This window comes from Aythya fuligula, chromosome 17 (assembly GCF_009819795.1).
Source record: "Aythya fuligula isolate bAytFul2 chromosome 17, bAytFul2.pri, whole genome shotgun sequence".
NCBI lineage: Eukaryota > Metazoa > Chordata > Aves > Anseriformes > Anatidae > Aythya > Aythya fuligula.
Genome location: NC_045575.1, coordinates 7,451,718 through 7,472,384, shown reverse-complemented (window position 1 = coordinate 7,472,384; position 20,667 = coordinate 7,451,718). Strand labels below are relative to the sequence as shown.

General features: G+C 58.3%; 1 protein-coding gene across 1 annotated transcript in view; it reads right to left on the bottom strand.

Annotated features, from left to right (window-relative positions):
- SRRM4 (serine/arginine repetitive matrix 4) overlaps positions 1–4,824 on the bottom strand; it is a 32,478-nt gene extending 27,654 nt beyond the window's left edge. Inside the window, exon 1 of the mRNA XM_032199398.1 lies at positions 4,624–4,824. Within this exon, the coding sequence (XP_032055289.1) occupies positions 4,624–4,754 (131 nt within the window). The 5' untranslated portion in view covers positions 4,755–4,824. The remainder of the gene's footprint in view (positions 1–4,623) is intronic.
- Positions 4,825–20,667: the final 15,843 nt, after the last annotated feature.

The following is a 20,667-nucleotide window of genomic DNA, read 5'->3' as shown; positions in this document are numbered from 1 at the left end:
CGTCCCCAAGGAGGTGACAGCCACCGAGGGGAAAGGAGCACCTTGGCGAGGGGTTGAGGGATGCTCAGGCTGGGTTCAGCTCCCCCATGGCAAAAAGAGGGGAGAAGGAGCAGCCTTCGAGCAGTGGGGTCACCCCGGTGGGACGCAGAGGGGTGCTCGTGGCGGGGTGCAGGAGCGTCCCCGAGCATCCCCGGCCAAACCATCCCGATGTGCTGTGCCCAGCCCTATTGGACACCGCAGGGGCTTCGCTCAGAGCCTAATTGAAAGAAATCAGAGCACGGTGAAGGGAGCTGAGGCCAAATCGATAGCGGAGCAGCGGGGAGGGCGAGCGGGACGCCGGCTTTGCTGCCTCTCCACCATGAACGGTGTGGTGAGCCCTGGCCCCTGCTCCTCATGTGACAAACAGGGACGTGGAGGAAGGCAAAGATGACACAGGCAGCTGAAAATAAAGGTGTCTGGTGGGAAACCAAGAGCCTCAGCAGGGCAGCTTGAGCAAAGCCCTACCTCCCCTCCTGCACCCCGCACGCCGGAGGTCTTCAGCTGTGAAATCTCTCATAATGCAAAAATATTTCCCTCGCTGGGCAGTAGCCGGTTCTTCATCCTGACAGCTGAAATCCCAGCCTCCTGCCCCAGTCCTCTCCTGTCGCACCCAAAGTGCTGTGTTCAAGCACACCCAGGCAAAGCCAAAAACCCCCAAAACCCCAAAGCCAAAAACCCCAAACTGCAGCCCCAGCGCTGCCCTGCTGTGCCAGGGCGATGCTCTGCTGGCAGTCGGTGTTGGCCAAAAGCCATTTTCTCATTGTGACCCTTGGGTTCCTGAGCACTTCCAGCCACTCACACATGCAGACGAGGCGTGCACCAGCCGAGCCCCCGTTCCTAATCCTTGGGATTTGGGATCAAGCATCACAGCGGTGTGTATAGCCCCTATCTGCTCGCTGGGCCTTCCTCTGGCCCCGGGAACAAAGAGGGAAGGGGGCAGCGAGCAGAGCAGAGCAATCCCAAAGGAGCAGCACCCTGCTGAGCACCTCGTCCTGCTGCCCACCCAAGCACACTGGGAGCACACTGGGAGTGCACTGGGAGCGCACTGGGAGCACACTGGGAGATCCCCTGGAGCCCAGCCGGCTGCAGCCACCTGGTCTTGTTTCATTAATGGAGAGACATCAATTAAACACGGAGCGTTAAACGAGTCATCAGTGAAGCAATTAGCCCCAGCCACAGGCTGGGTGCTCAGGGACCCGGCTCAGCCTCGAAATGCCTGGCTGAGCGCCTCCTGCCCCAAAAGAGGCATATTTCAGCCCAATTTGCCATCCTGCTGCAGGACGGCATCCTGCCAGCTACAGGGCTGCCTCCCTGCAAAAGGCCAAGAGCGGCACGGGGTTCCCACCACATCCCCCGGCTCCTTTCCCCCTTCCAACCGAGTTCGTTCCCACTTTTAGTTTTTTTTTTTAAGCCCTCCCTGCAGTCCCCGCTGCAATGGCAGGGAAGGCGCTCCCATCGCTTGCACAAAAAAAATAAAAAAATTGCTATTTTTACACTCCCGGCTCCCTCAGCTGCCAGAGGAGCCAGCCCCGAGCCTCCCGCAGCAGGGGGGCTGCGTGGCCCCGCTGAGCGGGCACCAAACCCAGCGCCTGCCCCGACCCTCCTGGGCTGCTCGGGGCCTTGCGGAGATGAGGAGGTTTCGGTGGCCGCAGGAAGAAAAGGTGGAAATAAAGAGAAAAGGGAAGGGCGGTCATGCACGAAATGATTTCATTTCTCTGATGCGGGGAGCGCGTTTGATAAGTTCATATTAGAGAAAAACCTAAAGAAAGCCCAAAGAAAGGCCCGGCTGCAAGACAGGAGGCAAGGGGGATGAAGGCTCCAGTGCCTTGGGGTGGCAGTGCTGGGTCCCACAGCCCCACATCTTTATTTTTATTACCCAGACCTTGAGGGAGGGAGGCGATCTGCCTGCAGGGGTGCGGGCTTTATGAGTCCCCTTTTCCAAGCTGTTCCCACAGGAGAGCCCGTGCTCAAGTGGGCTCGAGTCCTTTTTTTGGGCACCTCTCTCATTGCCAGGAGGGGAGCAGGAACACGAGGGGTGTTTTCCCCAGGGCTTTTGGGGGCCCTGCAGCATCTCTAACCTCGGCTTCATCCTCCAGAGCCCTGCGAGACCCCTGGAGGTGCTGGGGCAGCCTTGGGGGGACGTTTGGCGGCCGCCAGAGCCCAGCAAATGCTCTCTGATGAACTTTTCCCCACTGGAAATGGGCCCAGCGGAGGCAGGTGGATGAGGCTCTGGAGAAGGAGGAGGAGGAGGAGGAGGAGGAAGAGGAGGAGGAGGAAGGCACCGTGGGTCCCCCGAGCATCCCCGGCTCTGTCCTCGCCGCCTTCACCCCGGGCTCCCCCCAGCAGCCCCCGAGCTGCCTAATTAGCGCCGCCGCCGCCGTCCAGCTGGAGCTGGAGGGCAGGGGCAGACAAAGCCTCCCTATTGACAGCACCCCCGAGGACTGGGGTTGGAGGCAGGGGGGGGGCTTTTCTTCTCTCCCCCCCCCCCTCCCCTCCACTTCTCCACTTTTCTTTTCAAGCCCCGCTCCCCCCGTTGGGCCGGGGCCACGGGCTCATTAGCGCTGCGGCTCGTTGGGAGCAGATGGCAGCCAGGCCCGGCCGCCTCTCCCCGCGGAGCAGATGCCCGGCGGACAAGGGGGGGATTAGCAGAGCCGGGGGGGCCGCAAGCTGGGTCCGTGTCCCCCCCACACACCTCCCCAAGCAGCACGCCCTGGTGCCGATGCTCGGGGACCCAGCGGTGCCAAAACGCTGTGGGTTGGGATGGGAGACAGCAGGTGCCCCGTCCCGTCCCCAAAATCACCGGTGATGGCAAACCAGGTGGCAAAACAGTGCTTGACACCCCCCCAAAACGCAGTGACCCCCCCTCCCTGCCCGCCACGCGCAGCACGTCCCGGGGGACTGGGGGTTAAAGCGCAAATCCCCGCGCTGCCCTGGTGTGACCCAGTTCGGCCATCTGGCAGGCACGGACACAGCCTCGGTCCCCCCCGTGTCCCCCCCAACGCCGTTACCTGCCCCAGGGTGAAGTCCCCGGGGGTGGCCGGGGGGTGACAGCGGGCAGGTGACAGCCCCGGGCCCCTCGGTGCCCCCCTCTGCAAAGCCGAGCGTTTCCCGGCCGCGCTGCAGCAGCTGCGGGCTGCTCGCCGGGTAATTAGGCTCCGGCACCGAAATAACGAGCAGCCACCCGCAGCCTTCTTGAAAAAATAAATTAAAAAAAGAGTCGGACGAGAAGAAAGTGAAGACGGGAAGCGACCGCCTTGATTCTTCCCCTTCCGTGCCATGAAGCGCTCGGGAACCCCTCGACTTGGCAGGAGCCCCCCCCCCCGGGGGAGCGGGCAGCCCCTGGCCAGGATTAATGTATTCTTTTGTTCCGGGGATGAAACGTGGTTTTAGCAGGGCTTTAACCCGCTGAACCTCCCCGGGAGCTTGATGGGAATTAAGATGGAAGGGGATTTATCTCCGGGAGCGGTGGTGAGGGATGGGGCAGCACCGTGCTCCGTTTTGGGGGGCTCGCGGGGAGCCCACAGGGCACGGAGCCTCCCAGGGGGACTGTGGGGCCAGCTGGAAGGAGGAAAATCCCCTTCTGCGAGAGGAAAAACCCTGCTGCCCCACGGCTGTCAAGTGTGGGAGCAAACAGAGAGCCAGCTGGTCACCGCAGCACCTCGCCGGGCTACCTGGCCTCCCCACCTGCCCCCGGTGCCGCTCGGCTTTAGGGGATTTGCTCCTAAATTAGCCTGGCGTGCTCTCGGGGCCACGAGGCCAATGGGATCGGTGTTGCCGTGAAGCCTTCGGGAAAACCAGAGCGGGCTTTCGGAGGGGTGCAGAGCAGGCGCCCAGCTCCGAGCCTTTCCCAGCTCCCAGCGCCGGTTCCCAGTTTCCCAACCCGAGCAGCCCCAGGAGGCAGAAGCCTGGCTCAGTCCCTTGGGGAAACAACGCCGAGAGGACGGCTTTTAACACCATCGAGGCAGCCAATAAGACAAATTCGGGTGCTCCCAAGCCGGGAAGGTGCTGTCATGAAGAAGCCACACGGGTCCTGGCGCATCCGATGGCCCCGCTGGGTACCGGCTGGGCACCGCTGCCCCTCTTGCCTTTTTCTGCAGGTTTTTGCCCCAACTGCACTCCTCGCAAGGCAGGGGCTGAGCACAGGGGTGGCCACAGCCCCTGGGCTACTAGTCCTGGGGGTGTCATTGTGTCCCCCCACCCCGTCCCTAGTGGCTGCCCCCCCCAGGTCACCTTCCTACGGGGTCCGGGTGCCGCAGGGACCAAGCCAGCGGGACGCACACCCCGGGGGCTGCACGGTGGGGCTGGGGGCGCCCCCGCTTTGTGCCTGCTGACCCCCCCAGCTTCCCCCTTTCACCCCATAGCCCAGCGAGAGCTTTCCAGCCCCCTGCTCAGAGGCAGCCAAAGTTTCCCGAGCGTGCATCAGCCCGGGGAGGGATCCCCCAGCCCTGCGCGCGGGGGTCCCTTGGGTCCCCAACCCCTAAGTGAGACCCTCGGGGGTGGCAGAAGGAGGGGAACCAGCAGGGATTTGGGGCAGAGCCCGGTGGTGGTGCTGAGCCTGGGGGGGGGGGTTCCCCGAGCCCTTACCTGGGCAGCGGCTTGCGGGCGGTGATGCTGGCCACGATGATGCTCTCGGGGCGCGGCGTGGCCACGGCTTTGAAGGTTCCTCGCCAGAACTTCTCGAAGAGCTGCTTCTCGCCCTGCTGCACGCTGGCCATGGCCCCGGCACGGCTCGGCACGGCTCCGCTCCGCCGCTCTCCGCGGTGCTGATCGCTGTTACATCCCTCCCGGCCCCGCACGGCTCAGGTTCGGGTGCCCGGGGCTGCTGCGGCTCGGGGTTAGCCCGGTTCGGCGCGGCTGGCGGGGGGCGTGTGGGGCCGAGCCGCTCCCGGCTCCCGTTTTGTGGCGGCGAGGCGGGGAATGGGGCCGGGCCCCGCCGCCGTCCCCTCCCCGGTGCCGCCTCCCGCAGCTGCTCCGCCGGGAGCAGCCCCGGACCGAGAGCAGCTCCCGGGCTGCAGCATCCTGGATCCGGAGCATCCCTGAACCAGGAGCATCCCTGAACCAGGAGCATCTCTGGATCTGAAGCATCCTGGATCCGGAGCATCCCTGGACCAGGAGCATCCCTGGACCAGGAGCATCTCTGGATCTGAAGCATCCTGGATCCGGAGCATCCCTGGACCAGAAGCAGCCCTGGATCAGGAGCATCCCTGGACCGGGAGCCCCAGGCCGGTCACCACCCAAGTACATCGCCCGTTTTATCACCCAAATGGGCCCCGTGGTGACCAGCCCGGAGCTCCCAGTCCAGGGGTGCTCCCCAGGAGCATCTCCTCTCTGGCTGGGTTCAGCCTCTGGTTTTGCCCTCTCCCAGCTGCTCACTGAAAAAAAAAAAAAAAAAAGTATAGGCACCAGCTCGGATCGCCAAGAGGAAAAGGAGCAAAAAGCCACGGGGAGCTTTCTGTATCTGGTCCGCACTGGGATCTGCACGGGGAAGGGATTTGGGAAACAAACTCTTCCTTTCCTCCCCCTCCATCCTCTCCCATTTAACGGTGAGGTGGAGGGGCAGGGCTGGGTTTTGCTGCTTCTCAGCCCCAGCTTGGGGCAGCAGCAGGGAGGGAAACCCAAAGCGGCTCCAAAACCAAGAGCTCAGCACCCGGGGCAGGATCCAACCCCTCCTCGCCACCGGGGCACCTGGGCTGGGGCAAGTGCAGCGGCGTGATCCCCCCAGCCTCTTGCACCGAGCCCAATAAAGCTGTTTCTGGGACAAAATGCTTCTCGGAGCCGGCGCTTGGGAGCACAAGTGAGAGGCGGTGACCTTGGGTGGCGGAGGCGCTCGCTATTGTGCCTCGGCTCGCCGCGTGCTGCTTTATGTAAGCAGCTGGGGATGGCAGAGCCAGGAACAATAGGCAGCGGGAGCTGAGGAAGGAGGGAAAACCACAGCAAACTTGATCACCTCCTTGCGATGGATGCAAAATTAGCAGGAGGTAGCAGGGCGTTGCCTGTCTGACATCCTCCAGCCCTGCTGCTTTTTGCTTTCTGTACCCAGAGCCCAGGGCTGCGGCCCTGCACAGAGAGCAGCAAGCCTAAAACCCTAAAATCTCGGCAGCAGCAGAGTCGGGCAGAGGTCCAGCAGGGCTTTGTAAAACACAGCCAGCTCCACCTGGAAAGCCCGAGGGGTTAGGACAGCATCTGCACGGGCACAGAGCTGACCTTGTCCCATGGGGATGGCTTCACCCCCAGCTGGTGCCCCCTGGGGCTTCTCGGGTGCTGCCGGTGGGGACGCAGGAGCACGGGGGGAAGGATCCCAGCCTGGTGCCAGCTCCTCCCCACAAATGCAGCTCGTTATCCCATCACCCAGCCCAGCACCAGCTCCCAGCTCTGCAGGATGAGTGCAGCCACCGCCAGCTGCAGCCGAGGCCCCACGGCACCACGCAACGCTTCCAGCCCGCCTGGCCCTTCTCTCCTCTAATCCCCAGGCCACCTGGCCCCAAATGAGCCCGGCTGTCCCCTGTTGTCCCCCAAAGCCCAGCCCACACCTGGAGCTGCTCCGAACGCCCCCGACCTGGCTGCTGAATGGGAGGAATAACAAATGTTTGCGCTATTAAATCGGCAGCGTGGGTGGCGCGTGAGCAGGGGGGAGGCAGCGATCGCTACGAGGTGAAACCTCTCCTGGCGTACCTCGCGGGGACATCGGCAGCCAATTAAGCAATTGGCTTCCTTAACGGAGGCTCCGAGGAACGCACCTCCCCGCCGTACAGCAACGGCGCTGCAATAAATCGCCTCGTAAATAAAAAGCCGGGGAGAGCGGCGCAAGACGCCCGCAAAAAGCACGGCGGCAACGCCGGGTGGCACCGGCGCGGCTGCCATCCCCGTGCCATCCCCTGGTGATGCTTAGTCCCCCTTTTTCCTCCCCCAAACCCAAAGGGTTAACCTCCCCTCATCCCCAGGTTTAGATCTGGGGGTGAGCAGCAGCAGAAGCTGCCCCCGCTGCAGGTGAAGCCTGCCCGGGGCCCTCGACAGGAGTGAGCGGTGGGGTGGCTCCGTGCGTGCTGAGAGGTGCCCCCGGGGACGGGAAGCAGAAAATGTGTTTACCCAGGATTACATTTTAATCTCTTCCCCCCTTCTAGAGAGAGAAGAGAGCTGGGTTTGGCCTGGAGCCGGACAAATATTTTTCTATAAACGTTGAATTTTCCCTTGGGTTTGGATTATTTGCTTGCTGCGCGATGTGCCGCAGAACCCCAGTGGGTGCTGAGCACCTGCTGCTCTGTGCCCACGGTGCTTGGGGTCCCTGAATCCCCAGGGAAGCAGACCCAGGCCTGTCCCCATGTCCCCATGGCCAGGACAGTGCTGGTGCAGTGACCCCACTGGCACCATCCTGGCACCTGGACCCACATCTCCGTGCCCCCATTGCCCCCACAGCAAAGACGCTTCAGTGACACGAGGCCAGAGGAAGAAACGGAGCCTGGTCTTGCACAAAACCTCCCCATTTCCATCTCCACTTCATCCCCCAGCCAAGCAGGCTTCCTGCAAATGCAGAAAATCAATAATTACCTTTGGAAGTATTCATTAGATCTCGAGAGTCAATAAACAAAAGCTGCGAGCGCCCTCGACTCATTACGCTTCAGAAGCACCTACCAATTATTCCCTCCACTAACCCAGCCCCAGTCGGCGGGGGGGGGATTTTGGCCCCGTGCTGAGGCTGCAGCACTTCATGGGGTCTATCCCTCATACGCCAGCATTCATCTTTCCCTTCGGAAACCTCCGTTTTATGGAAAGTTTTCCCCCCTTGAGAGGCTCCCAGGCGGAGCCGCACACACCGCCGGGTCCCTCTGTTCTCCCCACAGCTGGGGACATCCATGGATGAGGCTTTGGGGGAAAGGGAGAACAGGGAAGGGAGGAAAAGCCCCCTTTCCTTGAAACAGGAGGGCTGCCCAGCAAATGTGGGGAGGTGGAAATTTCAGCAGCAATTTTGGCAGCTGGCAGCACCCAGCCTTCGGCACCAGGACGGCACCAGCAGTACCCAGGGCTTGGAGATGGGGTGGTGATGCTGGGACCTGCCCTTCCCATCCTGTCCTGTCCTGTCCCATCCCTACTTCCCCTGGGGACATCAGCCAATATTTGGGGCAGGCTTTCTCCTGGCACCTGTCCGAGACAATTCCCATCTAGGCTGGGACAGGAAAGCACCCGTGGCCCACACAGCACAGGACGCAGCCGCTCCTGGCTCCCGCTGTGGCTCCTTTGCACTTGCTGCGGCCTTGTGCACTGCAGCGGGGGGACAGGCACCCCCACCCCGCTAATGTAGCAATTAGACATGTTCAGATTAATCAGATAATTAAGCAGAAATGCGCTAATTGAATAAACAGGAGAGCTGAATGCCAATGACATGGGGAGAAAAGGAGGATGGGGACAGGAGGCGTGCTGGGCAGCGTGGGGACGTGTCCCCGGCTCACAGGAGGCTGAGCCAAGTGGCTGGGGGGGTCCCCAGGACCGGGGGGTGCTGGAGATGAGCTTGGAGCAGCAGGGATGGAGTCAGGCACCGGTGAGGACGGGCCAGCCCCTGGAAGGCAGCGGTGCCCACTTCAGACCAGGAGCAGCCCGTTTATGCCATTACTTTTCCTTCCCTTTCTTCCCCGGCAGTGTTTCGGCACCGCTGCGCCCGTGCCGGCATCATGCAACGCTTGGCAGGAGCGCAGCCTCTGCCACGAGAGCTTCAACTGCTGAGAACAACTGGAGAATTTGGGGCACGGACACTTCCCATTAAGACGCGCTAATGAAATGTGAAAATGTTTTGCTGTGCTGTAATTTTATATATTTTTGAATGCAGCTGCGGTGCTGTTCGAGGAGGGCTAATTTGTACGTCAATTAAACCAGGCTAAATTACAGCCAAGTACGCCGTGGGAGCCAACGCGGCAGGGGACGTGTCCAGGAGCCCCAAATCTTGCTGACCTTGCCCTCTCCTTACAAGCTGGACCAAGAGCCCCATCTCACCTCACCTCCGTGGTCGAGCCCTGCCAGCTGCCACCAGCACAGGGGACATTGGGCAAGAAGTGACAAGGACAGGGACGGCCACCCTAGGGAGCAAAGCCACAAGCTCCTGCTGTTTGTCCTCAGCTGCTTGGGGTGCTCAGGTTTTTAAAAGCTCCCAGCACTGCCTCTGTGTCCAACCACGCCGGGTCTGCTGGGGCTCAGCACCGGGTCCTGCTGGCGGTGACACGGCCCCGTCCTCGCTGGGCAGTCCCCGGGTTGCTCCCACAACGCGTTTATCGATGGGAGTGAAAGAACAAAGCCAAGGGGGCTACGTGGGGAGCAGGAGCACGGGGTGCAGGCTCTTCGCTCTCGGATTTTTTTTTTTAATGGAATAAAAAGGAGATTATTGGCTACAATTAATTGTTCACACTCTAGAGAAGATGAAAGTGCGGGGAGTAAACAGATGCCGGTCACGATTGGGCGCTCATTAAGGCAGGAGCAGGATTCATTTCATACGCGTGATTAACTCCTGGCCACTGATGATTTACACGGCAGATGATCAAAAGAGAATTAATTATGCCACAAACGGGGCTGTGCCAACCCAGCCGGGCCGGCGCTGCTGACGGTGGAGCCCACAGCCCCCGACATCAGGGCTGGAGCCACCGGCAGCCCCTGCAAACAGCAACCGAGCAGAAAATCCAGATGTGTCCTTCCCTCAGGATGGCTTTTGAGCGGCTTGGTGGACATCACCCGCTCGCACTGATGCTCCTCACCAGGGGGTTTAAGTCCGAGGGTGACCCGCTGCTCTTCTGGGGCTGGGTTTGGTGGCTGTGAGTGCAGGGGAGCTGCAGGCAGTGCCACAGAGCACGGAGTGGCACGGTGTGGGTGTCCTCTGCCCAGCTTCCTGCCCCTCGTTAGCAGTAATTAACCCAGGGAAGGCTTCCCTCCGCTCGACACCTTTCCTTTCCTCGGTGATTGATGGAGTCCCTCGCCGTTACACATCCACGCGGTAATTAAAGGAAGGGACTCCGCACCCTGAGCCTGATTTATTCTTTAATACAGCCCCCTTTTGATCTCATCTCTCTCTCTTAATTTAATTACGAGCTGGGTATCAGCATCCCTCCACCACCAGAGCTGCTCTGCTTTGCTTGGGTTCCTCCATCCCCAAAACCTGGCGGCTGGCACTTTCCAGGAGCTCCGTTAAGCACCCGCCCTGCTCCCACTTCACGAACTAGAAGGGAAAAATCTCCCCTTGCTTTCAGCATTTAGTCAATAAGGGGAGGGAGGGCGGGTTTGTTTGCAGCAGGTGGGATGCTCGCTTCCCTCCCAAACCCCAAATTACCACAGGGCTTCTCCACCCCTGGCAGACCACGGGCTGAGCACTGCACAGCATCACAGCAAGCATCACGGTGCAATAACTCCTTCCCAAGCAGCCTGGGCAACAGCAGGCGTTTTAAGGAAAGAATAAAAGAAAATGAAAGGGCATTTTGTGTTTAAATCCCCTCCACGGCTTTTATTTGCGAGCTCCCCAGAGGGGGCCATGCCCCAGAGGTGCCCGCAGAGCCCAGCCACAGGCACGGGCACCTGCCTGGTCCCCCCGAGCGCAGCCGAGCCCCTGGCTCTGCTAACGAAGTGGTGCTGATTAGCGCCTGGTATTTTTAAAATCTTAATCTTAACTCCTGCAGGAGTCACCTTCAGCTCCGCCAGCCGGCCCCTCCCCGAGGAGGCGACGGGGAGATGAATTGATTGCCTGGAGCTGATTAGCAATTAGGCCTGGCACGCTCCAGCTGTAAATACCGTCACCGCGGCTGGGGACGAGGCAAGGCAGGGTGCAGGGGGGGCCCGGGGTGCTGCGGTATTAGGAGCAGGAGGGGGCAGACCCCAAAATAACACTTCCCAAGGATTTTAGCAGTCATCACTGCTCCGTCCCCTGAGATCGCCACGTGCTCCTGCCCGGCCAGCCGGCTGCGTGCGGGTGCCCGTGAGTTGTGTCTTTAATATGGTGCGGGAATATTTACCCCATAAATTCTTAAGAGCAGATTTACAGACCCTAACAGCATTACAGGCTGGTAGTGCAGCTACGAGATCCCCTCCCCATGGAGTGCCAGCAGCGTGGAGCTGTCCAGGGGCTGGGGCTGGTGTCACCCCCCAGCCCTGACCTGCTCCATCCCAAGGAACACCCAGGTCCCCAGGGTGGCAGGATCCCACCCCGATGGGGCCCAGGCAGCACCCGAGGATCAAACCCAGCTCAGCTCCAGCAGGACCAGTAACAGACGCCCACGCGATGCCGCTGTCAGCTCTGTGCCTGTTGCCTTCAGAGTTGCTGGGTATTTACAGAGCTCTTAAACATTACAGCTGCTCGGCTGCAAAGCAGCTCCGTGACACAAGCCCCCGGTCCCAGGCACTTTAAAAGAAATGAGAAAGAAATTGAATTGTACTCGAAGGCGACTTCTGGGGAGATAACGCCAAGGCTCCGTGCTCGGCTGCGGTGGTAGCGAGAGAGAAGAGCTTCACCTCCCTGCACGGCCCTGGCAGTGATGGACGATGCCACAACCGGAGCACCACGAACCCGGGCAGCTTAAAAAGGGAACGTGCGGAGGGCCAGCAGGCTGCGTGCTTGGGGTTACCACTGCTGGGGACGGGCTGCTGAGATTTAAGACCTGGTCGCTGGTTAAAGAGGCTGAGGCTGCCTCTGAGCCCACGCTCTCCAGCTCCAAGCTGCTCCTGGCTGATGGTGCTCGCTTCAAGATGACCAGAATTTGGGCAAACGAGACGTTGGAGTTGTCGCTCAGCGCTGTGACGAGGGTGTAGTCGAACAAGATAGATTAGGTGAAAATACTTGCAAGGGAAGAAAAGGGGGGGCTCGGGCTCGCTCGGCCAGGCTGCTAACCCCGACTGGTACTGGGGTGGGCCCAGCACCCACCAGCAGCTGGTCATGTCGGGCTGCAAAAGCTCCAGAAAGGCCAGGGAGGTCTCAGCTGCCCGGGGAGGGCAACGTAATGCTCTTCACAGTCCCTCTTTTGGTGACTAGACCAGAAATCATCTGCTTGATCTTCAACCAGCAGTCCAAAGCCTTTACATCAGTCTCAAGATTAATTAGCAGCTGAATAATAATCCCAGATAAATCTCATCAAGGCGTAAGAACCTTCCCTGCTGCCTTGGGTGTCGAGGGGGCGGACCACAGCCTGGTGCCAGGACCCCCAGCCATTTTGGGGTGTAGGCTGCTGTTTTCTCTTGGCACAAGCAGCCGGGTGCTGTCGCCCATGGCAGGGGCTCCCCAGAGGCAGAGGACAGGCTAGGGGTGGCGCAGAGCTGCTGGGGGCTCAGGACTCTGTAGCAGAAGGCTTGAGAGAGAGGCACGGGCATCTCCATTAAATACAGAGGCACCACAGAGCTGGGGCAGCCTCAAACGCAAGCAGAGGGAAGCACAGAAAAGGAGAAAAGGCTCTGGAGGCTTCAAGCTCACACTTATCCTCGCCTCGCCACCACCTGCCTCCCTCACGGGTGGGCACCGAGCCTGACGGACACCCAGCATGGCCCAAAAGGTCGGGATTCACGCTCCCGTTGCGGCTGTGACATCTCTGCTCCAAAAGCCATTGCTGTCCCCTGGCTGTCACCACCGGAGGACGACAGCCCGGTAGCTCCGTCTGCGTGCGGGTGACATTCCTTTACCTCCAGCCCCCCTTTCCCTGGGCACCTCCTCTCCTCCAAAACGGCAGCAAGAAAAAATAAATAATCAGCTGCAGCGAGCCGGCTGCACCAGAACATTTATTTCATCGAATGCACCATTTATTTTCAATTATCAGTGAACCTCCCCCCTCCTCTGCTCCCTCCCTCCCCGCGCGCTCAGCGGATCGCTGGGACAAAGTTTGCAGAGTTGCAAAACAGAGACAGAGGAGAGGGCAATCCTGCCAGAGGTGAGGCGGAGAGGGGCACACATGCTGGGGTGGTGCAGGGAGAAGGACAGAAGGGTCAGACAGAGCGGGGAGAGGCGCCCTGCCTCTTGGCTTACCTCAGCCCGGCGTGCTGAAGAGGTGCGGTGGCAGCAGAGCAGAGGCGACGATGGGGAGGCTGCAGGGAAGAGGCACAGACGAGGGCCAGAGCAGCACTGTGGGCATCTTATCCTTCTATAAGCTCTTTCAGCCTCGCAGCCCCAGCCTTCTCTCCCTTGTCCTCTCCTCCTGGGGCCGGAGGCTGACCTCAAGCTGTCCTCACCTCCCTGGGGACACAGCCACGGCGACCTCAGGTTCACAGGAGACGTCCAGACCTGGTGCAAGATGTGGTTTCTGAGCTGGTGAGCGAAAAAAAACATCCCACCCAAAGTCCCCACGTGGCCTGCAGGCCTTCAAGCATCAGAGCTCTGTCGTGACACCCCCTGCTGCCCGCAGCACCCTTGTCCCGCTGGGTGCAGGCAGGGGTCGAGGTGCGGCACTCGCTGGCTCTGCCTTACGCTCGCGCTCCAAAAGCCGCCTTATTCCCAGGTCGCTCTCAGTCAGAGCCATTTAAAGATCTCTGACATATCATGAAGGATCCTCTAATGGGGTTCAGCAGACTAAGATTTATATCAAAAAGCCCCAATTTATTGAATTAATGCTGCAGAGCAAAACCGTGGCTGCTTAACAACTGGAGTATCAGTATTTTACAGCAACATAACTAATAAGGCCATTAATACAAACTGGGCTCCCTCCTGACATTTATATCACTGTAAATCTCTCTCAGCACCAGAATTATTTATGCCATCCCAGGCACTCGAGGAGCGCTGTCGTCCTTTATCAGGCTGAAAGATTTAAGCCACGAGATGATGATGCTAACTGTAATAAAAAAGGAGCGTGAGAGGAGCGGGGACAGCGTTGGTAGGGCAGCAACGGGGCCGGGACCCTGACCCAAGGACAGCGGGTGCAGATGCGAGCCTAGCCCTTGCTTTTGGGGAGCAGCTCCCCGTTTCCAGCAGCGATGGGGCCAGAGGCACCTGCAGCCCCAGGCCTCGAGATCAAACCCATGGGACATACATATTGACATACACACCTGGCTGCAGTTTCCCACATGCACCAGGTTTGCCCTGAGCAAAGAAAACTTTGAAAGAGAAAGAAACGAAGCTGCACAGGGCGAGGAAGGTTTGAAAAGCCAAGAAGCAGCCCCAGCCCTGGCCAAGCAGCAAGGGAAACCATAAATAGGAAGGAGGACGGGGTGGGGGCGGTGGGAGAGGAGAGGAGCCTGACAGACCTCGGTGAGTACTAATTATTTCTGGCATTATCTGCACAGACAGATAAGGTTTTCATTAATAAATGTGAAGAGGAACGAGGAGGGGGAGGTGAAGAGGAGTGTGGGGAGGGGACAGAGAAGCAGAAACAGCTGAGTGCCAGGCGAGATCTGCAAATTAGCCACAACCAGCAACAAAATGCAGTCGGGTACAGGGAGCAATTAGGGGCCCAGCCGGCTGCAGTGGCAGCACAGGGGGACACGGGGGACAGTAATCAGCTGCCAAGCCTGTCCCCACTCACCTCTGCCTCGCAGGCTGCCTCGTAATTCCCAACACGTTGGAAATGGAATCGTCAGTAAGCTCTCATATGCGGGGCCTTATTAAACCCGCTATCTGTGTTTATTTAATTGGAAAGAGATAAAGCCAGGCCAGCCCGGGGAGCAGGGCTGGGGTGATGCAGCATCTTGCTGCAGCCCTGCTTTTCAACCCAAACGCGCAGGCACACGTGCGTGAGCAGGGCGACAGGGGTTGCAGGGATGCCAGAGTGATGAATTTGGACTTTTATCTCTGGGCAGGCCGTGACAGCACGGAGAGGCAGGGGAAAAGGAAAGCCTGGCTCCCCCGCGCTCCCTCAGTTTGCAGGCAGCGCGTACCTGGGCTGGATGGGGCTGGAGCTCCACGGGGTGGTTTCGTGCAGCGGGGTTTGCGGCCGAGGTCGAGGAGCTGTGGCAGTTAGCAGAAGCTGGCCGCTCCTCTCTTGGCCTCGGTTCCCACGGCAACGGGGCATTTCGGCACATTTCTCCACGCACAACCTCACGGCAAAGGTCAGCACGGGAGAGGAAGATGCTTGGTCCAGCTGAAACAGAATATTGGGGCAAGTCATTAAAACCCAGACCAACAAGAACACCTCTCCCCCAAAAAAATTATCTCAGCCATCCCCAAACCAACCTCCCCGGGGTGCGTGTGCCAGGGTCACAGCTCAGCAGCCACCCCCAGCTCTCGAGTGACGCTTCCATCAGCCCCGCTGCTCTCCCCCGGAGCTGCTCCCTTCCATTGCTGTTAGGAGACTGCGTCCTCCCTGCGGCTCTCTCCTTCCACAGCCCCTTCTTTCCAAGAAGCCAGGCCTCCAGGGCCTCTGGAAAACTTTATTCACAGAGCGGGGGAGAAAGAATTGCTTTTCTCTGTTTTATCAGAGCCAAGACTTCACAGGACTCTCCTTAAACCACGGCATTACAAAGGAAGCGAGAGCCTGCATAGGTGAAAGGACAATTTTTCTGGAGGCAGGGCAAGCTGCCATCACTGCAAGCACTTAATGAGGAGTCAAAGTGCTAGACCAAGGAGTTTTGCCTGCAGAGATTTACCAGACACAACCACAAGCTGCTTACTTCTTCAAACAGCTGAGCAGGAATTGTTTCTTTCTGCTCGAAGCTAGGAGCAAGCCCGTGCCCACATCCAGCTGCTGAAAGGCAGCAGAGCCGCTGCATCTCCTCGTGCCCCTCCGAGCAGAGATGATACACGCTCAGGGACGGGGGCGGTTTCTGCCCTGGGAAGGGAAGATGCTCTCAAGCAGCAGATTTAGATCCCCTCCTCACAACAGACAGCGCTCCCTGCCCTCCAAACCAGGGCTCCAAAGCCCACTGAGCAGCACGTGGGTGAGCAGACCCCATGAGGCAGTGCAGGAGAAAGTCGAGGAGAACAGGACAAACACGAGCCCCGTTTCAGCAGGCAGAACTTGCCCTACAGCTTACCCAAAGCAGGCTTTGGCCACAGTAATAGTGCTGGTGGACACGGGGCTGATCCCCAGCCAGGCACCGATGGTCCTCTCCTAACCAGCCAGACCTGCAGGAGGCTTCCAGATGTCCACCAGCTCTGGAGAGCCAGAAGAACAGCGAGGATTTCAGCCAGAGACCTCCGTTTAACAAGAAAGAAGGGTGAGACCAACTTTCACCTCTTCGAAATTTAAGATAAAAACTCCCCGTGTTACCAGCAGCTTTTCTGAGGAAAGTTAGCAAAGTCTGTCTGCAGGCAGAAATCTCCTAAAAGGAGCAATTATGACCAGGACCAGCAGAGAGGCTTTGATCAGTTAAAAGAGACTTTTTTCCTGAGACAACAGTTCAGGACGGAGAAGCACGAGCTGCCTCACAGAAGGCACCCCGACCAGCACAGTTCCCCTCCCTGGTGCTCTGCACTACAAAGCCCAGGGCCACGGGAGAGGCAGAGGCACCGAGGAGGCGAAGCACACGCTGTGCTGGGGCGAGCGTTGTGCACAGGACCCGTTTGGAAGGAACACGGCACCCACAGCACCCACAGCACCCACCTGGCCAGAGGTGGGCACACGGAGCTGCCATCCGACCCACTGCTAGGTGGGAGGGCTGAAAATCCTCTTTGCTTCCTCACGCCGTGAGGGTTTGGTTGGGAATCTCCCCTCGCTGGCACAGGGACAGCAGCGGGTGTCACGGGGTGAGCTGAGAGCCAAGAAGGGGCATCGGTAGTTCGGGATCCAAGGAAACGGCCCGAGATCCTGCCAAGAGAAGGACACATTGATTGCTTTAGTACAGCTGCGAACATTAAGCTTGCAAGCCAAGCCTGCGTTCAAGAAATCTCTAACATTTAAGGAGCTAAAAACCCAGCGTATGACTGATGGAAAGCTGAGAGCTTCTCTTCATCAAGCTGTCTGAGGTGGGAGGTATTCCCCAGTGCCCCCAAAGCATTTGGGATGCAGCTCAACCTGTGTCCTAGGTGGGAAGGGCTGCAACGATTCACCTCATGCCTCTCCTCTGCCCCATTCCTCCTTTGTCCTGCCTGCACTGGCAGCAGTCAGGGTCAGCTCTGCAATCCCCATTTAGTGCTGTGGGAGTTACTGGTGTCTTTTTTTGTGAGTCTTTTCCCTCCCGGTCACTGAAGCAGAGGGAAGGTTTCTTCGTTTCCTTCCAGGTGACGAAGCACTGCTTCTGCAGCACTTCTTACCAACAGCACTTCTTACCTGTGCCCCAAGCCGAGGGAGACCTAAATGCTGCAGTCGGACAGCACCGTCCCCAGCGTGGAGCAGAAGGGACAGCTCCAGCCACCCACCCACGCCCAGCAGAGCAGCCCTTGAGCCAAGTTTGGCCCCAAGTTAAGGCTAAAAAAAAACCCTTCCAATTTCACCTCATTGGGAAAAAGGGTTGGGAGGCCAAGCTCCACACCAGCTCCTCTGACCTCAGACGAGGGCAAGCAAACTCCAGGCTAATTAATGAAGAATTGCAGTGCTCGAAGGCTTTGGCACCATCATCTGTTGCTGCAGTTCAAGTCCATTAAGCACGGCCTCGCTCTGCAGCACGGCCTCTGCTTCGCTGCGCAGAGCTCTCCAGCACACCTGGCAGCTCGGGGACACGCGGCCACCAAGGGCGGTGGTGGCCCTGGAGGGGCCAAGAGGAGACTCTGCAGGGAATGGGGTGGGGGGATCCCATCTCCTCTCCTTTTAGGATCTTTCTCCTACCTCTCGCTCAGCTTTTCAGTGACACAGGACCTCCTTTCTCCAGGTACTGGTGGTAAGAGCAGTGACGCGCCCTGCTTGGCTCTAATCAGCTGCAAAATCACCGAATGTTCTTCAGCTGTGTTTTTTTTTTTTTTTTTTTTTTAAATATCAAAACTGGAACTGAGCTGGAAGAAAGTAAGCAAAATCCACCACAGCTAATTATTTGATCTTAATTGACAAAAAAAAATAGAGGGATTGATGAAAGGAATTGGTAAGCAGAACGATAACATGAGTGTCCTCGAAGGCAAGCGCTGTAACAGGATCCAAAAGCAAGACTTTTGGTAATCCTTGGGCTGTTAATTATCTAAACACCGGTCCCTTGGAGCTGCCTGAGCGAGGATTAATTAGTTTGTGAAATAATAGCTAAATTGATACTGGGAAGGAGTTTGGGTTCCAAAATAATGGCTGAAGATTAGCCAGCCGGTTTCCCCGTTTCTCTTTGCGATGCTCAGAAGGACATTTGTCTCTGCTGCTTTTTCAGAAAGGGGCCATTAATCAAACCAGCAGACGGCCCTTCCCAGATCTGTGATGTTGCACAAAGACAAAAGGAAGGAGGAGGAAGAAACAAATCACCTACAAGCGTTAGGAAAAAGAAATCCCAAAACCCAGTGATTAGCAGCTACGGAGACCGTCTCCCCACAGGGGCTGGATCCATTCAACCAGAGCAACTCTCCTGGAGATGAAGAATATCTCCTGTGAAAGACAGGTACCTACAGGAAAGGGATTTGACTGTCTCTAAAACAAATTACTTGCACTAATCCCAGACACCAGGATTTGTGTCTCCTGATTCAGCCGAGTTTGATGTCCATGTTGTCACCACCTGCCAAAGCTTTCCCCATGAGCGGGCCGCATGGCCATAAGGATTTATGGGATCGACCCCTCTCACCTGGCTGCACATCTCACAGGAGGTGGAGGAACATCTCCCATCAGCGTCTTTGACACTGCCACATGTTGCTGAAGCCACCTGGCAGGCTCAGGAGGTGCCAGAAGCACAGTGCACGGAGGCACCCACGCATCCTACTGCGTCTCCTCCAAACAGAATCACAGAATTTTCTAGGTTGGAAGAGACCTCAAGATCATCGAGTCCAACCTCTGACCTAACGCTAACAGTCCCACTAAACCATTTCCCTAAGCTCTACGTCTAAACGTCTTTTGAAGACTTCCAGGGATGGTGACTCCACCACTTCCCTGGGCAGCCTGTTCCAGTGCCTCACAACCCTTTCAGTGAAGAAGTTCTTCCTAACATCTAGCCTAAAATTTCCCTGGCTCAACTTAAGCCCATTCCCCCTCGTCCTGTCACCAGGCACGTGGGAGAACAGGCCAACCCCCACCTCGCTACAGCCTCCCTTGAGGTACCTATAGAGAGCGAAACAGCCCCACGATGCTCCCCACCTCCCCGGGGGATGGCACTTGCAGCCACACGACTGCTCAGCTCAAGAGGAGGCACGGAGCCTTTTCTCCTGGCCCCTTCTCTTCTCCCAAGCTCCCTGCCACCACACACATTCACGGAGCACTCTGGGCAATCAGCCTGGTGTTGCAGCAAAGCGAAAGAGCAGCCGGCTGAAGGCTGCAGCATTAATCACACCAGCCTCTCACTCACGGAGCCTGTTGTCTTGCAAGAGCGTCTGCTCCATAAAATATGCACAGCTGACACGCATGAAACCCCTCGCAGCATTTATTGATGTACATTACCTTGGCTTTTACAGCATAATAAATAACAGGGGAGAGGCAGACACCCGTCCCCTCATCAGTCTGCACTGCCCACCCTCGGTGGCGTCTCGGACCGAGGTGTGCAGGGAACATCTCCCCCAGCACAGCACTGCCCAGAAACCCCGCCAGCAACACGTGTCCGAGCCCCAGGAAGGTCGTGCTCCCAGGCAGGGAGGCCAAGATCGTGTTTCCTTTCCTTTACAGGGGCCTTTAATAAACAGGCACCACCAGCCAGCGAGAAAAGTGTCCTTGCAAGCTGTTTGTTACCTTTGGCATCAAACAGCTTCGGGCAGACGAGGGGCAGCGCTGGCTCTGTGCAGGGAGTTCTCAGTTCTTGGGCAGTGAGGATGGGAATCGCGTTGGTCTGGTAGGAAAATCCCCTCCAGCATCTGCCAGAGCCACAGTGCAAAGCGCAGACCTTCTCCACAAATATCCAGCAGCCCCACTGCGGGCCCACAGCCCCGCTCTGCCCCCGGAGCAGACTGCTGGCAGGCAGATCTGCTCTCGGTTTACACCGCTTCTCAGACCTTGGTGGCTCCATGCGCTGCAGAAGAGGCTTAAGTAGAGCTCGGAGGAGAGATCCCATCGGATAAGAGCGAGCAGACAACAGTCCCATACCAGAAAGAAGCCACTGCACCTCCGGGAGGCTTGGTTTATCATCACAGGTCTCAGACAGCACAGAGTACCTACCGCAGTGTCAGGCAGCGAGCAGCAAACATCTCATTAGTTACAGCAGGGCTCCTGCTGCTCTGCCAGCCTGGGCTGAACCAGCTCAGAAAGGGGAACAAAATTTCCCTCCTGGAAGCAGATCAAAGGCAGAGCAGGGCGAGGGGAGGAGGAACTCACCTTGTGGCTGCCGGTCCAGCAGCATCCTCAGCTCCTGGAGCACGTAGGCTTCGGGCTGCCTAACCTTGTGGTCTCACTCCGCTGCAGCGCCTTAGATAGATTAATCACTCACGCCGTGGGCGAGAAAAGTCAAGTGGATACCGTCTCCTTGGCCATTACTCTGATTTTTCATCCTCTGCTTGCTGTGAACAAAACAGAAATGACAGTGAGAGTGGCAGCTCACCAGCCCTATGAAGGATGCAGCACGCAGCCCAGCACCCAGCGTCCCCGCGCCGTCATCCAAACCAGGGCACAGAGTGCCCGCTGCTCGCTTCGCCCTTCACTGTCCAGCAAGCCACTGATTTATCTCCAGGTGCCAGTTATTTATCTCCACCCTCAGCTGGGGAAGAGAAGA